Raw genomic sequence first — 21,647 nt, forward strand, 5'->3', positions numbered from 1 at the left:
GAATTACACCACAACCCAGTCATCACTGATTCCACGCAATCCAAATGAAGCTCTCATCACATTGGATTATGGACACTCCTTGTCCACACATGTGGTGCAAGGGGACATATTAAACAGGATGTGGTATCTTTTGAAATACTGCCAGCTGAATAACCCACCATTCTTGTTTCTTTACAGCATGCTTTATTTTTGGGCTTCTTGCTTTCCTTGCTTTACCACTGTCCATGACTTTTACAGGTAAGCAGTCTATCAAAGACATTTAAAGAGAGGCGCTTGGTGGTATTATATAGTCATATAGCAATGCCACCTGTGAAAAGATTACTTTGAATATGGTTTATGACGCAAGTGTACCTGACTTTAGTGATGTCACCAAATATGGTTGTCCACGTCATACACTATATACTTGTCACTACATCTGTTTGTCCACATCATAAAATCACCACAGAGCTTGCTATGGTTGTTGATATCTGCTTCGGCGATTCCTTGAGCTGGCCTGGGGTGTGCCGGTCATTGTCAAAGCAGGCTGGCAGAGTTATGTGGGAAAAGCACACTGAATAGGACTCATAATGATAAACTCCATCCCTTCCACTATTATTTTTCACCCTGTAAGCTTCTGGGGTGATATCCAGGCTTCAGATTCACGACTACAGCAGCCATTTATATGAGGAATCAGGAATTCTGGCCTTCTAATCCCAGTTCTGACAATGACTCCTTCTGTAGTTTTGGACAAACCACCTAACCTCTTTTCCTAAATTTCTCCATGTATGAAATGTTGCTCTTTTAATTTTCTTATATACCTCACAGCAGTGTCAGAAAACTTAATTAATGGCAAAATACTGCTGACCTTACCCATTTGGCAATCCTGTTGACTCCAATGGGATTATTCACATGACTCAAGCAGAATTTGGCCCAGTTATTGGAACCTGAGTTGAAGATGAAAAGCACCAAATAAGTGCTAAAATAATACTAATACTGATAATAAATAGCAAGAAATAGGTACAAAGGCAGTTTCACCCAGAACTTGCATCCTGAATAAAAGACATTGTGCAAGTCATTGAATTGCTTGTGAACAAAATAGAGGGCACTGTATAGTGTATGTCCAATATATGAATTCACCTCCAAACAGCCAGAAGAGTAAATTGCTCCTTCTGATCCAATGCACACTTTACGGTTGCAGTTGAAAAAATATTCATTTCAAACACAATTCACATGCCTCTAAGTATAAAGAAGGCTGGGTATGGCTGGACTCAGGTCTTACTACAAACTAAACAAACAAAAAAGTGAATGTTGCTCTTTCCTACGGTGGTTTGGTTGCACTATAGGAATAATTTCACAATTAAAGTACTTTTATGAACACTGAGAAGTATGAGTGCTCCAATACCTTCTTTCAGATTCTTGCTTCTTGGTCTATTTTAAACAAGGAGACTACTGGTTGCAGGTCCAGTCCCAGACTTAGAGAGTTCAATGAGGATCTGTTCTGATTTTTTTTCTTGAATGTACAATATAGATTTAGTCTTCCACAAGTAGGGACAGACCCTGTCAACTGGAAACCAAATCTGAAAGATCCTCATTCTCTGCCTTCATTGTCTCACCAGCCTGCCTTCTTTGAGTCAGGACGGAAGAAGGGGAACGTCTGTCATAACAAGAGGCAACCTTATTCTGGAGGAGCTTGTCAAGGCTCCATAGTTAAAGTTAAGTTGAGTTTTCACTTAAAGCAGGGACTCAGGTAGGAGGAATGGCCTAGTGGATAGCACACTAGACTGAGATATAAGAAACCTGGATTCAGTTCCTCGTTCTACCACAACATCCTGTGTGACCATAAACAAGTTTCTTAGTCTACCCTACAGCTCAGATCCCCTTTTGTAAAATAGAGATAGTGCTTCCCTACCTCACAGGAGAGTGATGAGGATAAAATCCTGTACTGAATGTGAGGGGCTCAGATACTACAGGAGTGAGAGTCTATATAGCCAGGGCAATAGCTATGTTATGCGTGAACAAGGCATCATTTCATTCCCAAAATTACAGTACTCACTCTCAGAGTATTGAATGCAGGTATGGAAATCACAATTCAGGCACCTTAATTCAACCTTTTAGTGATACCACAAGGAAAAGAAAATGTGGCTTCAAAAGTCAATTTAATCTAATCTGGGAACATATACTAAATGCACTGATCGTAGTATAGCTGTATGGCTATTGCAAGGGAGGGCAAACTACAGCCCGCGGGATGGATCCGGCCCATGAGCACTTTCAATCCGGTCTGCAGGATTGCCAGCCCCGCGGTGAGGCGGGGATAAAGCAGGTTCCTTGCCTGCCCTGGCCCCACACCACTCTCAGAAGCAGCCGGCACCACATCCCTGCAGCCCCAGGGAGCGGGGAGAGGCAGAGGGCTCCGTGCACTGCCCTCACCTGCAGGCACTGCCCCCCACAGCTCCCATTGGCCGGGAACGAGGAACCACAGCCAATGGGAGCTTTAGGGGTGGTACCCAAAGGTGAGGGCAGTACAAGATGGAGCCCCCGTCCCACCCCACCCCCAGGAGCAACTGCCATGCATCAGTACAGGGAAGGGTTTGCATTGCTTGGATGCCTCAATTGTGCATTTCTGTATCTTAAGCTGTCTGAATTTCTTTGAGTTTCATCATAACTCTGGGTTTCCTGGGTTTGTACTAATTATTTGGGGGTAATTACCACATTCCTGTAATGTTGTTTTACCTTTAAGTTACTGATATATGCTCTCAGGTTTAGCTATCCCTGCACACTTATATTTGTCTGAGTTTATTTAGACTTGATTGCTGCTTTGGCTACCAGAGGGCTCCAGCACCAAGGTTCTGTCGTGGAGTCTTGGTGCCATCAGTAGCTAATAGAATCAAATGGTGGCAAGGGCATGGTTAGAGCAATGAGGATCTTCTTCTGGTTAAGACAATGGTGCCATTAAACGTTATTGCCATGCACTCTGGGTGTGTCTGCACTGGAGGTGTGATTTTCAGCTCGAGTAGACATGCCCACTGTAGCTCTGCTCATATGCTAAAAACAGAAATGTAGCCATGGTTGTGAGCAGGGCTAAGCCTCCTCCCCGAGTATGTGCATAGTCTCAGATGGGATTGTACGTGGGCAACTGGCCCGTCCCACTTCTTGCGCTACCATGCTTGCACTTCTAGTTTTAGCATAGTAGCTCGATTAGAACTAGCCCGGGTCTGTGTACCCAAGCTGGAAATTATACTGCCAGCTCCAGTGTAGCCATAACCTATGAACCAGATTCAGCTAAGGGTCTATGCTGCCCCTGGCCTCAGCTCTATGCCCACTGGGTATCAGCCCAGCCCAAAATTGGGCTGTGCTACTGCAAAGACTATATGTCCCAGACAATCTAGAGATGCATTGATTAAGCATATCTTGAAAACTTATCCTGAGCTCATATATAGACCTTGCCATCACTTAAAGCTGTTGCCTACCCCAAGGGAGAGTGGTGTTGGGGTAAATGTGACAGGGCTGCAGGGACCCGGGCTAGCGCAGGGAGGTGTCATTTACACCATGGCATAATTTACACATTGGCAGCCAGCCTTCAAAAACGGAGTGGGAGCTAGAATCTGACCTTTTGTTTTTAATACCCCCTTCTAGTAATAGATTTTAATGTATGAAACTTCAAAGTGAAAATGTGGCATTTATTCTATGGGATTAGCCTAAAGCTGGGGGTAATTTCCCACATCAGACACAGATTCCTTTTTTCATGACTTGCTGAAATTAAGAGAGACTGTTAGTGTTGTCACAGGATAATGGTTCCCAACAACTACATATCTGCGAAGGCATTTTAAGGCAAATTAAATGTCAACGGAAAATGCAGACATTTATTATCCAAGCAAGGGACTCGAATTCTCTGATAACATTCTGTTACAATGATCTCTCACAATGACTTGATTTCTATTGATCTGACTATTGATGTACATCCAATCATTTTGGCCCTAGTCAAAGAAAGAATTTCTAGATATTTATCTAATATTAACAGATCTGTAGCTATGCAAATAATAGTGCAGATCAATATTCATGAAGAACAGCCAATAATTCCTACCTATTCACATTTGAGATCTTTTCAACCACTTGGTTATTTATCTACTTTCAAATTTTAACAAGTAGGAATGAAAAATTCCAAAAAGCAAAGCTAGAGATGGAATGACCCTTTTGATCGGAGTCCATCTCCCTGACCAGGCAGGATTGTTCCTGACAGCACATTTCCCATGCTTTGTCCAGACTGCAGTGGAGCCAGGAAGCCCTGGAAATGCTCCCAAGGTCCGAGGGTCTTGGTTCACATGCTGCTGAGGAGTTGGACAGATGATCTGGCAGGAAACAGCGTAGAGTCCATCTGAAGTTTGTTGAAACTGAATTTTTCTGACCAGCTCTATATTTAATAATACACTTAAAAAAAGATAAACAGAGCCATAAAAACATGCACCTGGCTCAAATGAGTAACCCCATAATCTTGATATTGTGACCTTTGTTCTATTTCTTCCCTTCCCTGCTTTTTTGTTTGTTCATTATCCTCATTTGTGTTGTCTGATGCAAAGCCCATTTAATTCAGTCCCACTGACCTTAATGTTAATTGGATTGTAAGCACCACACTGCACTTACTGCATCTTTATTTTTTTCTGTAAAGCATATCCTGGCATTTTGGCCACTTAAGGTAATAAACTATATTATATTTTTGGTACTCAGGAATGAAGTTTTTGGAAGACTGCCCACTACAACCACTAATTCCCTTATATCTGTTGGTGGGTGGTGTTGTCGGCAGTTTAAAGGTACTGTGCATTGTATATGAAAAATGTTTTATGTGCCAAGACTTTGACATTATAAAGTATGTTTCAAGTGAGCTGTGTTCAGACAGGATACTTAAGAATTTACATTAAATTCTTATGGTTAATTGAGAGCTAATGTCAAGGCAACTGAATGTTATCACAGGATAATAATTTCTTGCTGCACCACAAAATAGGCACATTAATCTCCAAAGCAAGAGGCATTGCTTCTGTAGAAATGTTCTGCTACAATGATTTCATTTCTGTTTTATCAAATGATAGATCTAGAATGAATAAATGAATGTTAGCACAGGAAAGTAACAACTTCTCACTATACAGTACCATGACTGACCTGCTGGTGCACTCAGGAGAACAAAGTGATTGTGTATCTCGGCCAATCAGAGAACATCTGAGCCATAAAAGGTCAATGGCTTCTGGTTGGCCGAATTTTATTTCTTTTATCAATGAGGACAGGTGAACCAGGTAACAATCTCAGTGGCTGGCACAGATGTAAGTGAATAATGTAACATCACATGCTGCATGTAAATGATGCTAAAACTTTGTAAGGTTGGAAATCCTGTACTAGTGGTCTGATATCCCTAGACATAGAGGCGAAGATTCTTGCTCTGAAGCCTCTCCAGGAATTAACTGAAACACTTAAATAATAGCTAGATTAAAACAGGTAGCTTTATTTAACCAACAGAATGTAACAATCAGAGTCAGCATCTGTTCTGAAATGTATCTGCCCCTGCTTTGGAGGCTGACAGGAGAGGAATTCAGCTGTCAATGAGCCTTATTCACCTTGCCCTGCACAGTATGTAGTTATTCCCACCAATGCAAGTGGGCATAAAATACTACCAAATCAGAATGGTTGCATTTCACACACTCCATGCACTCACTTTGCATGGTGGAAATAACTACACCAGGTACAGGGCAATAATGAATCAGGCTCTATCTCTTCTAACAATCCCCCCAAGTCCTCAGACCCTGCTCCTTCTCTTGAGGAGACACAATCTGAACAAAAAAATAGTGAAGCCGTTTCTCTGGTCTGAGCTATTCTACAAGTCTCCTTGTGCCAGTGTGTGGTTGTCTGACAGGGTTATCCTGGTAGCTGGAAGACATCCCAGGTAATGATAGAGACTGTAATGCTGTAACACAATCTATAACCATGTAGGACCCTCTGCACTGCAAACAAAAACCCATGGCAGATGCCCCTAACTATGTCACAAAGTTGCTTGCTGGCACAAGTACGGTTGTCGTGTAAAGAGAGACTATGGTATGGTATTCCCAATTAACTATTCCATTTAGTCTCCCTCACTTTTCCAGGGAGAATCTGATTGAGGTAGGAGTCCCCTGCTGTAAGAAACTAATGTTCCAGGCAAAGGAACCCTGTCTCCTGAAGTCAAAGCTGCCAGGCTCTTACCTGAGAACAGTAGCATTGCACGCTGCTGCACTCCCCTTATGTATGTCTCTGACCCCTTTTTTGTGCCAGGATCAATGAAGAGGGAAAAGGCAGAGAACCCTCTTGCTAAGAGGTCTCTACACACCCTACACTTACCCAACATAGATTCAGTATATGGTTCCACTAATGAGAAATGAATAGTCCGCATCAAGGGGCTGTGGTCAGTATCTTCAGCAAAATAAGCGAATGGGGAAAAGAAAGTATTTAAGCTTGTTAGAAATCATTTGCTGTGCATGAATTCCACCAGTTAAATGCTCCGTCATTTGATTGCTCAGCTGGACTTTCCTGCAGCGATAGCATAATCAGAAGGTTAGATTAATAACAGCTAAGTTTTCCTTTGGGAAAATTAAATTGGAATGGGGAGTTTTTAACTGTAATGAACTGAGACCCTCATCAACAATGCTGACTTCCTCAATTTGATATGATTGCTTGAAACTCTCCTAATATTGTTGACCAGAGATTAATAAAGATTTTAATTAGTAATAAAATTGTGTTAGCCATTAATGATTAGCCTGTCATCAATTCTCATTAAAAATGACACTATACATGGGTCCAATGCTGCTCCTACTGAAGTCAATCAAGGCTCTGCCTTTGGCTTCATTGGAAGCAGGATTGGGCCTATATTTTGTAATGTGGTGACCTACTTGATTTTAATAATTGGATTAGAATAGTTCATGTTTTAACATAGCCCCTCAATAGCACCTTGTATATCAGCTTAAATCCAGTTGGTTCAATTCCATCCTCGGTTATACTCATGCGTAAGAACATAAGAATGTCCATACTGGGTGAGACCAATGGTCCATCTATCCCAGTATCCTGTCTTCCAACAGTGGCCAGTGACAGATGCTTCAGATCAAATGAACAAGGCAATATTGAGTGATCTATCCCTTGTCATCTAGTCCCAGCTTCTGGCAGTCAGAGATTTAGAGACAGCCAGGGCAAAGGGTTGCATCTCTGACCATCTTGGCTAATAGCCATAGATGGACCTTGCCAAGCTGTCCTGCAGTGTCTCAAAAGCATAAGTACCAACCTCAAGGTAGACTATTAAGAACCAGGGGACAAACCCCAAATTGGTGGTGAATTCTATACTTGAGACTGGTCTACACTACATAGTTAGGTCAACATAAGGCAGCTCATGTTGACCTAAGTATATCAGTGTCTACACTACAGCCTTCCTCCCACCAATGTAAGTGCCCTACTACACCGACATAATAACCCTACCTCAATGAGAGGCATAAGGCTTATGTTAGTGTAGTTAGGGTGATGCAGTGTCTGTGTTGTAGGCTGGAGCACCCACAGAAAAAAATTAACAGGTGCTCAGCACCCACTGGCAGCCAGCTTCCTCCAGCGCTTCCCATCCGCCAGCGGCCCTGCTGATCAACTCCTCGCCCTCCCACCCAGCATCTCCCACCCACCATGATCAGCTGTTTTGCGGTGTGCAGGAGGCTCTGGGAGGAAGGGGGAAGAGCAGGGAGCTCACGGAAGGAGGCAGAATGGGGCAGGGCAGGTGTAGGAAGAGGTGGGGCGGGGACTTGGGGGAAGGGGTGGGGAGGGAGTGGGGGTGGGGGTTTGGGGGAAGGGAGCAGATGGGGACAGGGCCTGGGGCAGAGTGGGGGATTGACTACCCCGGGCCTGGATGAAGCCGGCACCTATGTGCCACATTATTGTTTTAATTTTGCTGGACGCTTTTATAGGGGCCAGTCCTGATCATTCTGAGTTGTTCTTCAGAGGTGCTGGGTGCTCTCTGCTTTTGCTGAAGTCCATAAAAGATGAGGGCTCAGCACCTCACAGAGTTGACCCCTTAAAGCCTTTCTTTGTCTCTACAACATACAGGTGACTCTTCTGCTTTATGACTCCACCAGGATGCGACAACTGCTTTCCAAATCTGTCGTGATTGATGATGATGACGATGATGAATATCCATGGCGGCAGAATGCTCACAAATACTACATCCATCTTACGCTCAGCCTCTTCCTCTTTATCTGGTTCATACTTGGGAACTATTGGGTGTTTTCTGTCTACCTGCCAAATTTCATTCCACCTTTCCACCAGCCCCAGGATTATTGTGATAAAACCCTGTACATTTTTGCTGTTGGAGTTCTTATCATTAGCCATACTGTGCTGTTTTTGCTTATCTTTTGTAGCTTCTGTATGTATTGTTTTTCTAGGCGAAGATATGCTGCAGAAGATGATTAAAAGCCATAGAAACTAAACCACAGCTGTTAGGTAAAGGGTGTCCAATGAAAACCAAAAGGCAATAATTTACCAGTGTGTATGTGTATATAGCAGCCAACTATACTGAGGAAATTGTGCAAGCCAGTGCCATCTGGCTCTCTTAATATAATACATCATAGTAATGTAAAATTTCTGCTATAGATGGTAAGCTGCTCTCCTGCTAACTTTTACATCCATTTTTTTTAGGAATTTCATTTGAAGTGTTGAAATCAGCTGAGAACTGCATACAGAAAACTCCTCTCAAAACTTATTCTTAGACCCTTAGGGATTCTGTTTTAGCATAATACATTTTCCTCTCAGTTTGTATAGGTAGCATGTGGTCTACCGCCACGGTATCTGCGCACTTCAATATCCATTAGCCTTTTGAGGATGTATCATTGTCCCTATTTACAGATGGGGAACTGAGGCACAGAGAGATTCAGTGATGTAGCCAAGGTCACACAGGAAGTCTGGTTACACAGGAAGCCAGGAACTGAACCCAGATCTCTTTACTATCAGTCTAGTGCCTCAACCAGAAGATCCTCCTTCCCTTCTGGGGAACAAAAGGAAATCAAAGTCTATGTGGGGCAACTTTACTTTCTCTCTCTATTTGTACAATATAATTTAACAGCACAAGGTAGCACAAAGAGTGCTTTAAAGTCCCCCTTATGAAGTGCATAGGGAAATTGACTATTTTAGTATTTTTGGTGTGTGACAATTTCAGAATGACGTGGGGCATGGTATCAGTATTACAGATGAACGTGTTTACTTTGGCAGTGGATTGATTGTGATTTCAGGGGGTCTTTTTGATTTGTTCCCCTTAATGATGTACATGTGTAAATCTATACTTAGTGGATGGATGTGATGAAAGCAGAAGTATCCACTTTAGAAGCACCAGCATGCATGGAGGCAATTGTCCTGTGGTGTATAATGAAACTAACTTATTATTGGTCCTGGTAGATGCTGTTTTTCTGTTGATTAATGCATGTGAAGTGCTCTTTCTGCTTTTGCTCTTACACAGTTACCTGTTAGTCGCTAAGGTGCCACAAGGACTCCTCGTTGTTTTTGCTGATGCAGACTAACATGGCTACCGCTCTGAAACAGTTACCTTAGATGATCAAAGCAGAGTACTCCCTCTGCCTAGATTTGACATCTGTGCTCAAACATGCAGGCATTCAACAGCACCAAGATAACAAAATGTGGACATGCATTTTGGATGTTCTTTTTATTAAATACCATGCAACCAACAACCTCCCCTTGTACCACATAGAAATAATGCAAAATTAGGTGTTTGTAAATGAACTTCTGTTTGCGGTTCAAACTTTGAAATACCCCCTAGCTTATTCTGATCCATTTAGCCATTCATTTGTGGGACCAAGGCTGAACTTTGCTTCAAGTTTTAGGCAAGAGTTCTGCCTTCAGCCATGAACACAGAACTCCTAATAAAGTCAGTGGCAGTTGCATATGTGCCTTGGGGCACAACTGGGTCCTTATTGATTATAACTCAATCCATGGCACAAAGAAGTGCATGTTAGAAAATGATTACAAGTCATTCCACAGAGTTTGATTTTAAATAGGAAGTGGGACAAGAGGCGCAATTGTCTACTAAGTGGCCAGGTTGTGAGTTGTTATTGAGGCTGCTCTCGCCCTGCTGGTGTGATTTATTCCATCAAGTCAGAGCTAAAAGTTAGGATCAAGTGTAAAATTCTCCAGTCCATTATAGCCACTCGAAAGAAGCTATAGTTTGACTGACTATGCTCAGGAGTGCAAGGAATAGGGACACGCAACACTGCTGGCAGCACTTACTGGCCCTGGAATCCCTTCCCCTGTTCCACTTAAGAGAGTACCAGCAGAGGAGCATGAGCCACACTTTTCCAAAAGTGTATCAAGACTTGCTTCTCACCACACTCTCCACAGTCTTTCTGGGGGCATTTTGCACTGCCTAGGCATCATTCTTGCCACTGATGGAATACTAGAATTGCCCCCACCCAGCCACCCAAGTGCTCCACTGACTCATAGTTTTGGCCCTTGGATTCCAGTGCAGATAGATCTGTTCCATAAAACTCAGTTCATCCCATCTGAATAATTTCATCTTACATGAATAGCACTTTTCATTCATCAAGATCCCGAAGTGCTTTACAAATTTTACCAAAGCAGGAATCCCTTCACCCACTACTGAAGTGCAATCACCTCTGAGTCACACACAGCAGCTGTTTAACAGTGCACAACAACTTTACACAAAATCTTACAACACGAAGTGAAGAAAAAAAATCATATTCAATTGTCACTGCATTGGGAATTTAAAAAGGCAGAAGATAGTTACTCAAACTACATTCATAAGACAAGGAGTACTTGTGGTATCTTAGAGTCTAACAAATTTATTTCAGCATAACCTTTCATGAGCTACAGCTCACTTCACATCGGCTGCATCCGATGAAGTGAGCTGTAGCTCACGAAAGCTTATGCTCAAATAAATTTGTTAGTCTCTAAGGTGCCACAAGTACTCCTTTTCTTTTTGCGAATACAGACTAACACGGCTGCTACTCTGAAACCATTCATAAGACAGAAGACTCCAGCGCTAACAGTTCTAAGCCTTGCAAAGTTTCCTAGGATCTTTAATGGCCACAAGTTATTAAGTCTCATTCAAAAGACAGTAGGACTGGTTCTCAACTATCTTTCACTTTGGGCCTGATTCTTTAGCAGCTGGAACCTTTTGTGGTCATTTTACACCATTGCAGAGTGAATGTAAAATGCTCCAAAATCAGTGTTTTATGCTCAGCACAGGTGTTACAGAGCAAATGTGAACACTATTATCATTATGAGATGAGAATTCTGATTTGATAGTGGTTTGCACAGTCTTATCCAGAAATAAATGACTGCCCACGGTGCAAGATTTGCACATGAACGCCTCCAAAGCCATGCTAGGGCACTGGTCCAGTACTGAGTCAGATTTAAACATGCACAATCACCAACAGCCCTTCCTTCAGCATCCTGGGTTGTCCCAAGTGGTCTCCCAATCAAGTATTAGCAAGGCCTAACCCTGCTTAGTTTAAAACAGCTGTCAAGTTTGCAGCCCAAAGATGAATCACTGAAGATACAAAATATACCTTTGGTTAACATTTTGAATATGTTATAATTTAAGAGATAAAATTACAGTAGTTTGAAAATCAGCCATGTCCCTCTTTATCTGTAATTTCTTCTTGAAATGAAACAAAAAACGATTAGGCTAATTCTTTGGAACCAGCCAGCATTATGATTGCAGTAGAGGAAATCAGTTGCAATTGTGCTTCTTAAATCATCTTCTCTTCTTGAGAAATAAATGTAGCTTTTAAAGGGAAAAAAAACATGATTTCCATGGGCTAGAGATATCCTGTACGATATTAGTATTCATAGTACTGTGTATTATGGAAATACACACAAACACACATAGTGGTGATATCCATGTGGTAAATTACATTTATCATATACTTTTGATCACCTCACCTTCACTCTGCCCACTAATCCACCTTCATTGGCCTTACGCCTAACATTCCAGAGCCCTGTGCAGCAGCTTCAAATAGCAGTATAACAATCTGCCAGATAAATGTTTCCTTATTTCCCCACAAATGTGGAATCCCATCCTCTCTGCACCCCCACTGCCCCCATGAAGAGATGAACAATGGACATAATTCAGTCCTGTAGCAGATTTGAGGTCTGGCATTATGTTACCCCTTCCAGGTTTGAAACAGGAACTTTATACCATGGAAAAGGGATGATAGTAGATTTCCAGTGCAACACACTGCACTTGATCCAAGCCTTAAAAGACTTAAAAACCACATTATTAGTAGGTTTAGAAAAACTATTTTAGGTTATTTCCAGAGCTGTCTAAAATGTATTAATTATCATTTTCCTCTCCCTCTGACGTGTGAACAGTTGGATTCATGTTCCAAATACCTTGGCTTTACAGGCAAAGAGATACAAAACAGAACCAATACAATTTTCAAAAACATTTCTAAAATAAATTTTCCATAGAATATTTTTAGTCCTACTACCCCAAGCATGCTGAGGTAGCCCTTGTACCACAACACACCATCATATAGGCTCTGAATAGCACATTGTAACGGGGTGGGCTGTCCCTGTACTGCACCTGGGAGAAAGCCTCCCATCCCAGTCCACAGATTCACACTAGCACAGCTCGCACTAGCGTGCTAAAAATGGCTGTGCAGACCTTGCTCAGGCTCTGGTGCTTGGGCTCTCGAGCCCACCGCCAGTCTTGAGCACCCAAGCTCTGTCATAAGCCACAATGTTTGCACACTATTTTTAGTGCGCAAGCATCAATCTGTGGACCAGGTCTGGGAGACTTGCTTCCAGATGCAGTGTAGACATACTCTTGGGATTAGGGGCCAGCCAGTGTTTTTCTGAGGCAGAGCCTGGTTAAAAACAAGTTGGAGTCTAGAGGATTACAAGAGGTCAGGGGATTGCCTGGTAAGCACTTGATTCCTATAAAGGCTGAAGGAGCTAAGATGGAGAGCTGAGTTGCAGCAAGAACCAGAACGTTGGTGTCTGTGGCAGGTGGGCTCCCAGGCAGATGGCCTGTGAGAGGACTGGGGAAGTGTTGCTAAGGGCAGCGAAACTCTCCAAGGAAGCCCCGGGGTCAGGGGAAAAGACCTGGTTTAACTGTTGGATTTATGCTGAACTGTTTAATTGGGGGTTTTGCTGAAGGTTGTTGGTGCCACGAATACATGAAGCCCTGAGAGAAAGGGTCCAAAAGACTCTGGGGTGGCACAGGTTCTTTCCTGGATTGGGGAGCCAGGCCGGCAGCCTACAAGCATGGATTATGTCAATAATGTGCCAATATTAATACAAATTCTGTTCTCATGGCTTAAGACTCATAATGGTCCTATAAAGTGGCAGTTAGCCTAAGCTCCATGCAAGACTGAGCCCTAAATGAGTCCACAAGGTTCAAGACAGTAGAGAATCATGACCTCTGTTCTCCTTACTGAAGTAATGGAAGCAATGTACTGCTGACCCAATCTTTTATATTAGTGCTGCCTGTTTTTGCATACTGCATTGATACCTTATGATTTGCATGGATTTCAAATTCATATTTGGTAAATTGTAGTAATTTCAGAATTATAACATACCACACAAAGAACTGCTTTATTTCTTGTTGGGGTTTTGTTTTTTCTCAAATGTTGGTGAAATAAAACTTTTTATAAACGTTTTGGTCTCAGTCATTGTCTTGCACTGATTAAATTAAAGTAGTTATCTGAGGCCCAGCATCATAGCATGTGGATTGCTCATGGAATGCAATGCATTTCTTTAGTTATTTTCACATTGGTGACAGCAGCCATATAAACTAAGGGCTGCATATTGCCCTACTGATGTCAAGGGTAGTTGTATGTGTATGTAGGGTAGCATATGGGCCTAAATGGTAAAGATCAAGCCACAATATTCCACCCCACTGAGTTTTGACAGCTTCAGAAATAATAATGAACTATAGTAGAATTCTGAGTAAGCCAGTCATTATGCCTGTTATAGGATCTAATCCAAAGCCCAGTCAAGTCAATGGAAAGACTCTCATTGAGTTCATTTGACTTTGGATGAGAACCATAATGTGGAAAACTAACAGCAGTGGCTATAAAAGGCTAGCAGAATGATCATATTGCTTGGGTCATGATGGTCTCTTTCTGTCCTGATGTCAAGTGTGTGTATTTGGGAGGGGGAGGGGATGTGTCTCCCTCCCAGCTCCCTTTCTGACTTGCCCACTCCTCCTTCAGCCCAACAGTACTCCTCCCTGCCTCCCCATACACTCCCAGATCCATATAGCACTCTTCATGGGAATCAGGGGGCATTGCTGCAGAAACAGCTGGCCCCCTTTTCTGCATGGGAGTAGTAGGATCTATACACTGCGGGTTCCCTCTGAAGCAGGGAAATTGGAAGCCTGACATGGAAATTGATTGGCCCCTCTGTAATATATGATAATTTTTTATGGAAAAAGAAAGATAGGGTGGGGAGGAACGCAGCTAACTAAAGGAAATATCAGTACAGCGAAATTCTAATGAGGGGAAAGTACTAACTATTGATATGACAATATAATATGTGTTTGAGGTTATGTCTAATTTACTGAATTCAAAATAATTTTTTAATAATAGGAATTAAAATATGGAGGCTTTTTAGCCTAAAAATGTATTTTTCTAAGATGAAAATAAACTATTCAGCTTATTCTTTATAAAAGGATACTTTATACTATATAAAAGGATATATAAAAATGTATATGCAATTAGGAGATGGGTTAATGAGAAGATTTCCACTCTTCCTGCTGTAATGGTAGGGGTTTCATCCTACTTGCACAGAAGTAGCAAAAGTCCCATTGATTTCAGTCAGAGCAGGACTGAGTCGTAGCAGGCACTCTCATCGTGAGATAACATCCGATCTTGAGAGGTGATCCAGACCCTCGACTCCCACAGAGGTCGATAGGAGATGGAAGCCCTCAAAATCTTACTGGATCCAACCCATATTTCCGATGAAGAAATGTAGCAAAATCCTATTCTAAGAAAAGTGTGGCTTGATTGTCACCTACCATGAGAGAAATTTCTGGGAAGATTAGATTATCAAAAATTGACTTGCCTGTGTCTCCTTACATGTTTCCTGTATCAGCTGGAATGACTGAAAGAAAAGAAAGAGAGGAGGCTGTCATAGGAGGGGCTGACTAAATTGACAGCACCGCATCACATGAATTCCTAATGAACAAAGAGCCTTTGTTCTGGGGAAATTCTGACTATTCACTGGAAAGCAATGATGCTGACAGTTGCCACTGACAGATTTATCATTTTCTCGGCTGTCTAAGCCCTAAACAAGGAAAACGTTCTGCTGTTCAAAACACATCATGTGTTTCAAGAGTCAAGTGCTTTGGCCTATGTGTCTCTTCCTGCACTATCATAAGCAGTTCAGACTTATTCACAAAAGCTACACGGCTTGGCCATGCCTCTTCTATCCATATACCAGATTCTCTGCCTCTGCTCTTGCAAAGAGAAGTGGTAAGTGCCTCCCCGCAAGTTGCTGACAGACTCCCACTGAACACAAGACTAGTTACGTCCAGTCAGATTTTCAAGTGCTCTGCATCCAGCAGCTCCCATTGTGACACTGATTCCCAGTTGCAGAGCTCAGCCCATAGGACACTTCTTTTGAAATTCTGGTCCCAATTATGGGTCCTGAGCTTTTTTGAAAATTTGGCCCATAGAGCCTGCTCCAACTGCTTTCAGCATCCCCACTATTAAAAGGGTTCCAATGCCACGGGGCTCCCTACCTCTTTGGAGAAGCCCAAGCTGCTTATATGGTCTTGAGTGACACGCAGGCAGTCAATTATGATATTGAAAAAGTAACCATCCTTGGTTGATTGTGGCTGGCTACAGAACAATTCAGACAGATGTTTTGAGTGGCAAGGTGGTCGGACACGATTGAGGACCTTCACCCCAAAATTACCAGATTTGGCTGCTAGGTGGCTGAGACCAAGTGACTGAGGAGGTCATGGTCTCTTATTTTGGAGCAACTATTACAGAGTCTTGTTGAGGGCAACTAAGGTTTGGGTGCATAGACAGCAACCTACCACCAAATTCATGGAGGTACCCCTAACAACATTACCCGTCCATTTCAAGCACACAACCCAGGAAGGAAAGGCAGGGAGTCATCAATGGTCAAGGAAAAGAAGAGGATAAGAAGGAAACCCTGCCCATGTGGTGACAAATCATGTGCTACCTGTGTGGTGGTGCAGGCATTTGAAAAGACTGTCCCTATATGGATTGTAATTTGCTGAGTTCTGCGGGTGGACAGAAAACCTTGGAGGCCAGGCAAAATAGATATCCACCATCTTTGTGAGACTGGGGCATCGATGAGGGATGGGCCTGATAGACTCCACTGCAGGATGCTTGTTGGTCAGGAAAATATGGGTGAGGCCCTATTGCATGGGGCTGGGACAAAAACTAACTATTTTTAACTAACTAAGACTGATGTGTATTCATAGGGAGAAGTAAACCTATCCAGTAGCCAGAGTACCTTGGAGATTAGGGGAACATTTAATTGGAAGCATGTGGGGGCAATCAAGACCTTCCCCCAATCAGTATTAATTGCAATGGACTGGAACCCCCCCCCCCTTTTTTTTTTTTTTTTTTTTTTTAAGGAAGGGAAAGAACACCTGGAAACCCAAATGATTAGAAAGGTAGGACTGGAACAGGAAAGGTGTCAAATAATAAGACAGGAAGCAAAAGGGAGGCTAGAGAATGAAGATCATGGTATTCTAGACAGGGGACAAATCACAAACCCTGGGGAGGACCCCAGGAGGAGAATGAAAAGGGGGTAAATGTAGAACAAAATTTGGCAGGTAAAGAAGGCATAATGGGAAGCAAAAATTTTGAGGGCCTGAGGGACTCAGGACAAGAACAAGTGGAGGTGGACATTGAAAGTAACCTGGGTGAAATAGGAGGAAAGAAGACTTTACAAGCAGAGGAGTCCCATGGGGTAAAGGGTTGCCCCTGTCTGGTGTGAGGACAGGTGGGCAGGAACAGAGAGGTGGGGGTTTCCCCTCTATCAGAGACTGCGTCTTTTGCGGATGGAAGATGGAGGAGGCCTCCACAGAAGTTCCGGAGAGCTAGCAGAAAGAAGACTTGACCATGAGAGGGGACAGCAACTTCCAGAGGAAAGGTAGAGCCCGAGGGAGGAAAGAAAAAACCCTGGTAGAGGAAAAGAAAAGGAAGGAGGTGTGTGACAGAGTGTGAATGGTCTAGGCTGACTCACCACTCTGTGCAGTTTGCAAACAACCTCACCTTGGCCAAACTGACAATATAATTGATTAAGCACCGGGTGATTAACCAATTACCAAGGTGATTCAGCTTGTCAGCTGGAAACAGTTGAGAGGCAGGAAGAAACAGTAGAGAGAGGGAAGGAAGGGCTAGAGGAGCCCAAGATCTCAGAAAGGTGGTGAGAGCTTTCTCTCTCTCACCCACCCTGTGCCATGGCAGTAGGTAAAGATTTGGGGACAAGTTTTATGCTGTGGGGAACAAAGCACATTGTAAATAAAGCACTTAGTGTCAAACTAGCCACTGATGTGCATAAGGACTGTTTGCAGTCAGAATCTAGGGTGAGGGAACTCTGCCTTGTGACACAGATGTTCTCAGCAAACAGATCTTTGAAACCTCTTGCATAAAGTTCATGTCTTGCTTATGGATGCAAAAATGTCTTTGTGCTGAGACAAAGCTCAGGATCTGTCAAACCTGTGTACTACCTGTATTGCCATAAGGGTCAGAAACCTGGTCCCTCCTACAGGCAGACTCGAAGTGGCTAAAGTCATTCCACATGCACTGAGTATAAAACAGTTAGACTTTATGCAAAGTGTCACAATCTTGCAGAGATCCAGCCTCCTTTCAGCAGTTCATCATATCAAACAGCAGTACCTGCATGCTCTTCCGCCATGTCACCAGGATGGGCAAAAATACCCCAGCATACCATCTCAAACTCTCCATGGACGTGCAAAGGGATGCATGCCCTGACCCTACCTGGCATTGCCCTGGGGCTCCCCCAGAAATTCTTGGATTCATACCATTGAGCCAGATCTGGGAACTTCGTTACATGACATATGGTGAAACACCATCACCCGTCATCACTCTGGCTGGTGCAATGGTCCTTAGGAGACTGTGTGTGTGTGTATATCACCCCTCCCCAGCTCAGGACATGCATTGGTTTCTGAATTTGGCCCTAAATAGTATCTGCAATGAAAAGAAACAAAAAGCAAATAATGATTCACAATGTTTGAAACTCAAAAAAAAAACAAAACCAACAAAAGTCTAGTTATTAAGTATCCATACATTTGAGTAAAAAAGAAAAGGAGTACTTGTGGCTTAGAGACTACTTAGAGACTAACAAATTTATTTGAGCATAAGCTTTCGTGAGCTACAGCTCACTTCATCGAAAGCATTTGGTGGAAAATACAGTGGGGAGATTTATATACACACACAGAGAACATGAAACAATGGGTTTTATCATACACACTGTAGGGAGAGTGATCACTTAAGATGAGCCATCACCAGCAGGAAGGAGGGGGGGAAGGAGGAAAACCTTTTGTGGTGATAATCAAGGTGGGCCATTTCCAGCAGTTAACAAGAACGCCTGAGGAACAGTGAGGGGTAGGGTGGGGTGGGGGGAGAAATAACATGGGGAAATAGTTTTACTATATATAATGACTCATCCACTCCCAGTCTCTATTCAAGCCTAAGTTAATTGTATCCAGTTTGCAAATTAATTCCAATTCAGCAGTCTCTCATTGGAGTCTGTTTTTGAAGTTTTTTTGTTGAAGGATAGCCACTCTCAGATCTGTAATCGTGTGAACTGAGAGACTGAAGTGTTCTCCGACTGGTTTTTGAATGTTATAATTCTTGACGTCTGATTTGTGTCCATTTATTCTTTTACGTAGAGACTGTCCAGTTTGACCAATGTACATGGCAGAGGGGCATTGCTGGCACATGATAGCATATATCACATTGGTAGATGCGCAGGTGAACGAGCCTCTGATAGTGTGGCTGATGTGATTAGGCCCTATGATGCATCATCAAGGATCTACAACCTATCCTGAAGGACGACCCATCACTCTTACAGATCTTGGGAGACAGGCCAGTCCTTGCTTACAAACAGCCCCCCAACCTGAAACAGGTTTCAGAGTAGCAGCCGTGTTAGTCTGTATTCGCATAAAGAAAAGGAGTACTTGTGGCACCTTAGAGACTAACAAATTTATTAGAGCATAAGCTTTCGTGAGCTACAGCTCACTTCATCGGATGCATTTGGTGGAAAAAACAGAGGAGAGATTTATATACACACACACAGAGAACATGAAACAATGGGTTTATCATACACACTGTAAGGAGAAAAGGAGTACTTGTGGCACCTTAGAGACAGTGATCACTTAAGATAAGCCATCACCAACAGCAGGGGGGGGAAGGAGGAAAACCTTTCATGGTGACAAGCAGGTAGGCTAATTCCAGCAGTTAACAAGAATATCAGAGGAACAGTGGGGGGTGGGGTGGGAGGGAGAAATACCATGGGGAAATAGTTTTACTTTGTGTAATGACTCATCCATTCCCAGTCTCTATTCAAGCCTAAGTTAATTGTATCCAGTTTGCAAATTAATACCATCTTAGGGGATACCATCATAGGGCCTAATCACATCAGCCACACTATCAAAGGCTCGTTCACCTGCGCATCTACCAATGTGATATATGCCATCATGTGCCAGCAATGCCCCTCTGCCATGTACATTGGCCAAACTGGACAGTCTCTACGTAAAAGAATGAATGGACACAAATCAGACGTCAAGAATTATAACATTCAAAAACCAGTTGGAGAACACTTCAATCTCTCTGGTCACTCGATCACAGACCTAAGAGTGGCTATACTTCAACAAAAAAGCTTCAAAACAGACTCCAACGAGAGACTGCTGAATTGGAATTAATTTGCAAACTGGATACAATTAACTTAGGCTTGAATAGAGACTGGGAATGGATGAGTCATTACACAAAGTAAAACTATTTCCCCATGGTATTTCTCCCTCCCACCCCACCCCCCACTGTTCCTCTGATATTCTTGTTAACTGCTGGAATTAGCCTACCTGCTTGTCACCATGAAAGGTTTTCCTCCTTCCCCCCCCTGCTGTTGGTGATGGCTTATCTTAAGTGATCACTCTCCTTACAGTGTGTATGATAAACCCATTGTTTCATGTTCTCTGTGTGTGTGTATATAAATCTCTCCTCTGTTTTTTCCACCAAATGCATCCGATGAAGTGAGCTGTAGCTCACGAAAGCTTATGCTCTAATAAATTTGTTAGTCTCTAACGTGCCACAAGTACTCCTTTTCTTTATGCCAACCTGAAACAAATACTCACCAGCAACCACACACCACACAACACAACCACTAACCCAGGAACCTATCCTTGCAACAAAGCCCGTTGCCAACTCTGTCCACATATCTATTCAGGGGACACCATCATAGGGTGTTATTTCTCCCCCCACCCCACCCCACCCCCCACTGTTCCTCAGTGGTCCTTGTTAACTGCTGGAAATGGCCCACCTTGATTATCACCACAAAAGGTTTTCCTCCCCCCCTCCCCCCCCCCCCCGTAATAGCTCATCTTAAGTGATCGCTCTCTTTACAGTGTGTATGATAAAACCCATTGTTTCATGTTCTCTGTGTGTGTATATAAATCTTCCCACTGTATTTTCCACCAAATGCATCCGATGAAGTGAGCTGTAACTCACGAAAGCTTAGGCTCAAATAAATTTGTTGGTCTCTAAGGTGCCACAAGTACTCCTTTACTTTTTTGCGAATACAGACTAACTAGGCTGCTACTCTGAAACCATACATTTGAGTGAAGTATAAGATTTAGCATCCAATCCTGCAGGCAACGTGCAGAGAGAAAACCTTTCACTGATGCCAATGGAAATGTTGCCTACGAGAGCAAGGCAGGTCAGGCCCTTTACTAGCAGAAGCCTGCTCTTGTTGCAGTCATATTCTTGCTTTCTTTTGGCACAATACCAATATTGCTAATTCAAGTATTGCAATGAAGTAGCAAAGGGCTCTCAGTTAATCTCGACAATCTCCAGTTTGGGGAATAACAAGACAAGAGTGAAGCTTTGTGATATGTTGAGAACACTGAAGTCTCTCAGTTGCTAGAAAACCCTTTCAGATTCTAGAAGGTGCTGAGTAATTTGGCAATGCAAAGCAATGCTGGGTGAAGAGAGCTGAAATGATGCTGTTAAAAATAAAAATAGTAACAGATTTCAAGGCCCAAGTGTTTATCAATTAGTGTGTCTAAACTATTGTGTAAAATATGCTGAGGGATTTTTGCATATGAATTGGGATTCCGCACATGCAAAGGTAAGTACAAGCAGAAACCCCTATGTTGTGCACCCAAATTTACTGCATGCACACTTCTATTTCCAAAAACTCTTCAAAGAGATGTAAGCAGCTTCTGAATGAGTTCTGCCCTGGCATCTAGTGATGCACTGGAGATAAAGACTTCAGGAGCACCATGTTTGCATAGCCATGACTACTCTGCCCACGTGCGCAGCATGATGGAGCTGCTTTGCCAAAATAATCAGCAGAACTGTTCTTAGCATGCCCCGATTTAGAGGGGTCACCCTAAACTGAACCTCACTTGCTAAGTAGTGGGC

At 42.9% G+C, this 21,647-nt stretch overlaps 1 protein-coding gene across 3 annotated transcripts in view; it reads left to right on the plus strand.

Moving 5' to 3' along the window:
- TMEM272 (transmembrane protein 272) overlaps positions 1–10,847 on the plus strand; it is a 29,120-nt gene extending 18,273 nt beyond the window's left edge. For all 3 annotated transcript variants that reach the window (XM_038412273.2, XM_043504471.1, XM_043504472.1), the window contains exons 3-5: positions 178–237; positions 4,702–4,784; positions 8,074–10,847. In XM_038412273.2, coding sequence (XP_038268201.1) covers positions 178–237; positions 4,702–4,784; positions 8,074–8,436 — 506 coding nt within the window. In that variant the 3' untranslated portion in view covers positions 8,437–10,847. The remainder of the gene's footprint in view (positions 1–177; positions 238–4,701; positions 4,785–8,073) is intronic.
- The last annotated feature ends 10,800 nt before the right edge of the window (positions 10,848–21,647 follow it).

Source organism: Dermochelys coriacea, chromosome 1 (assembly GCF_009764565.3).
Source record: "Dermochelys coriacea isolate rDerCor1 chromosome 1, rDerCor1.pri.v4, whole genome shotgun sequence".
Taxonomy (NCBI): Eukaryota; Metazoa; Chordata; order Testudines; family Dermochelyidae; genus Dermochelys; species Dermochelys coriacea.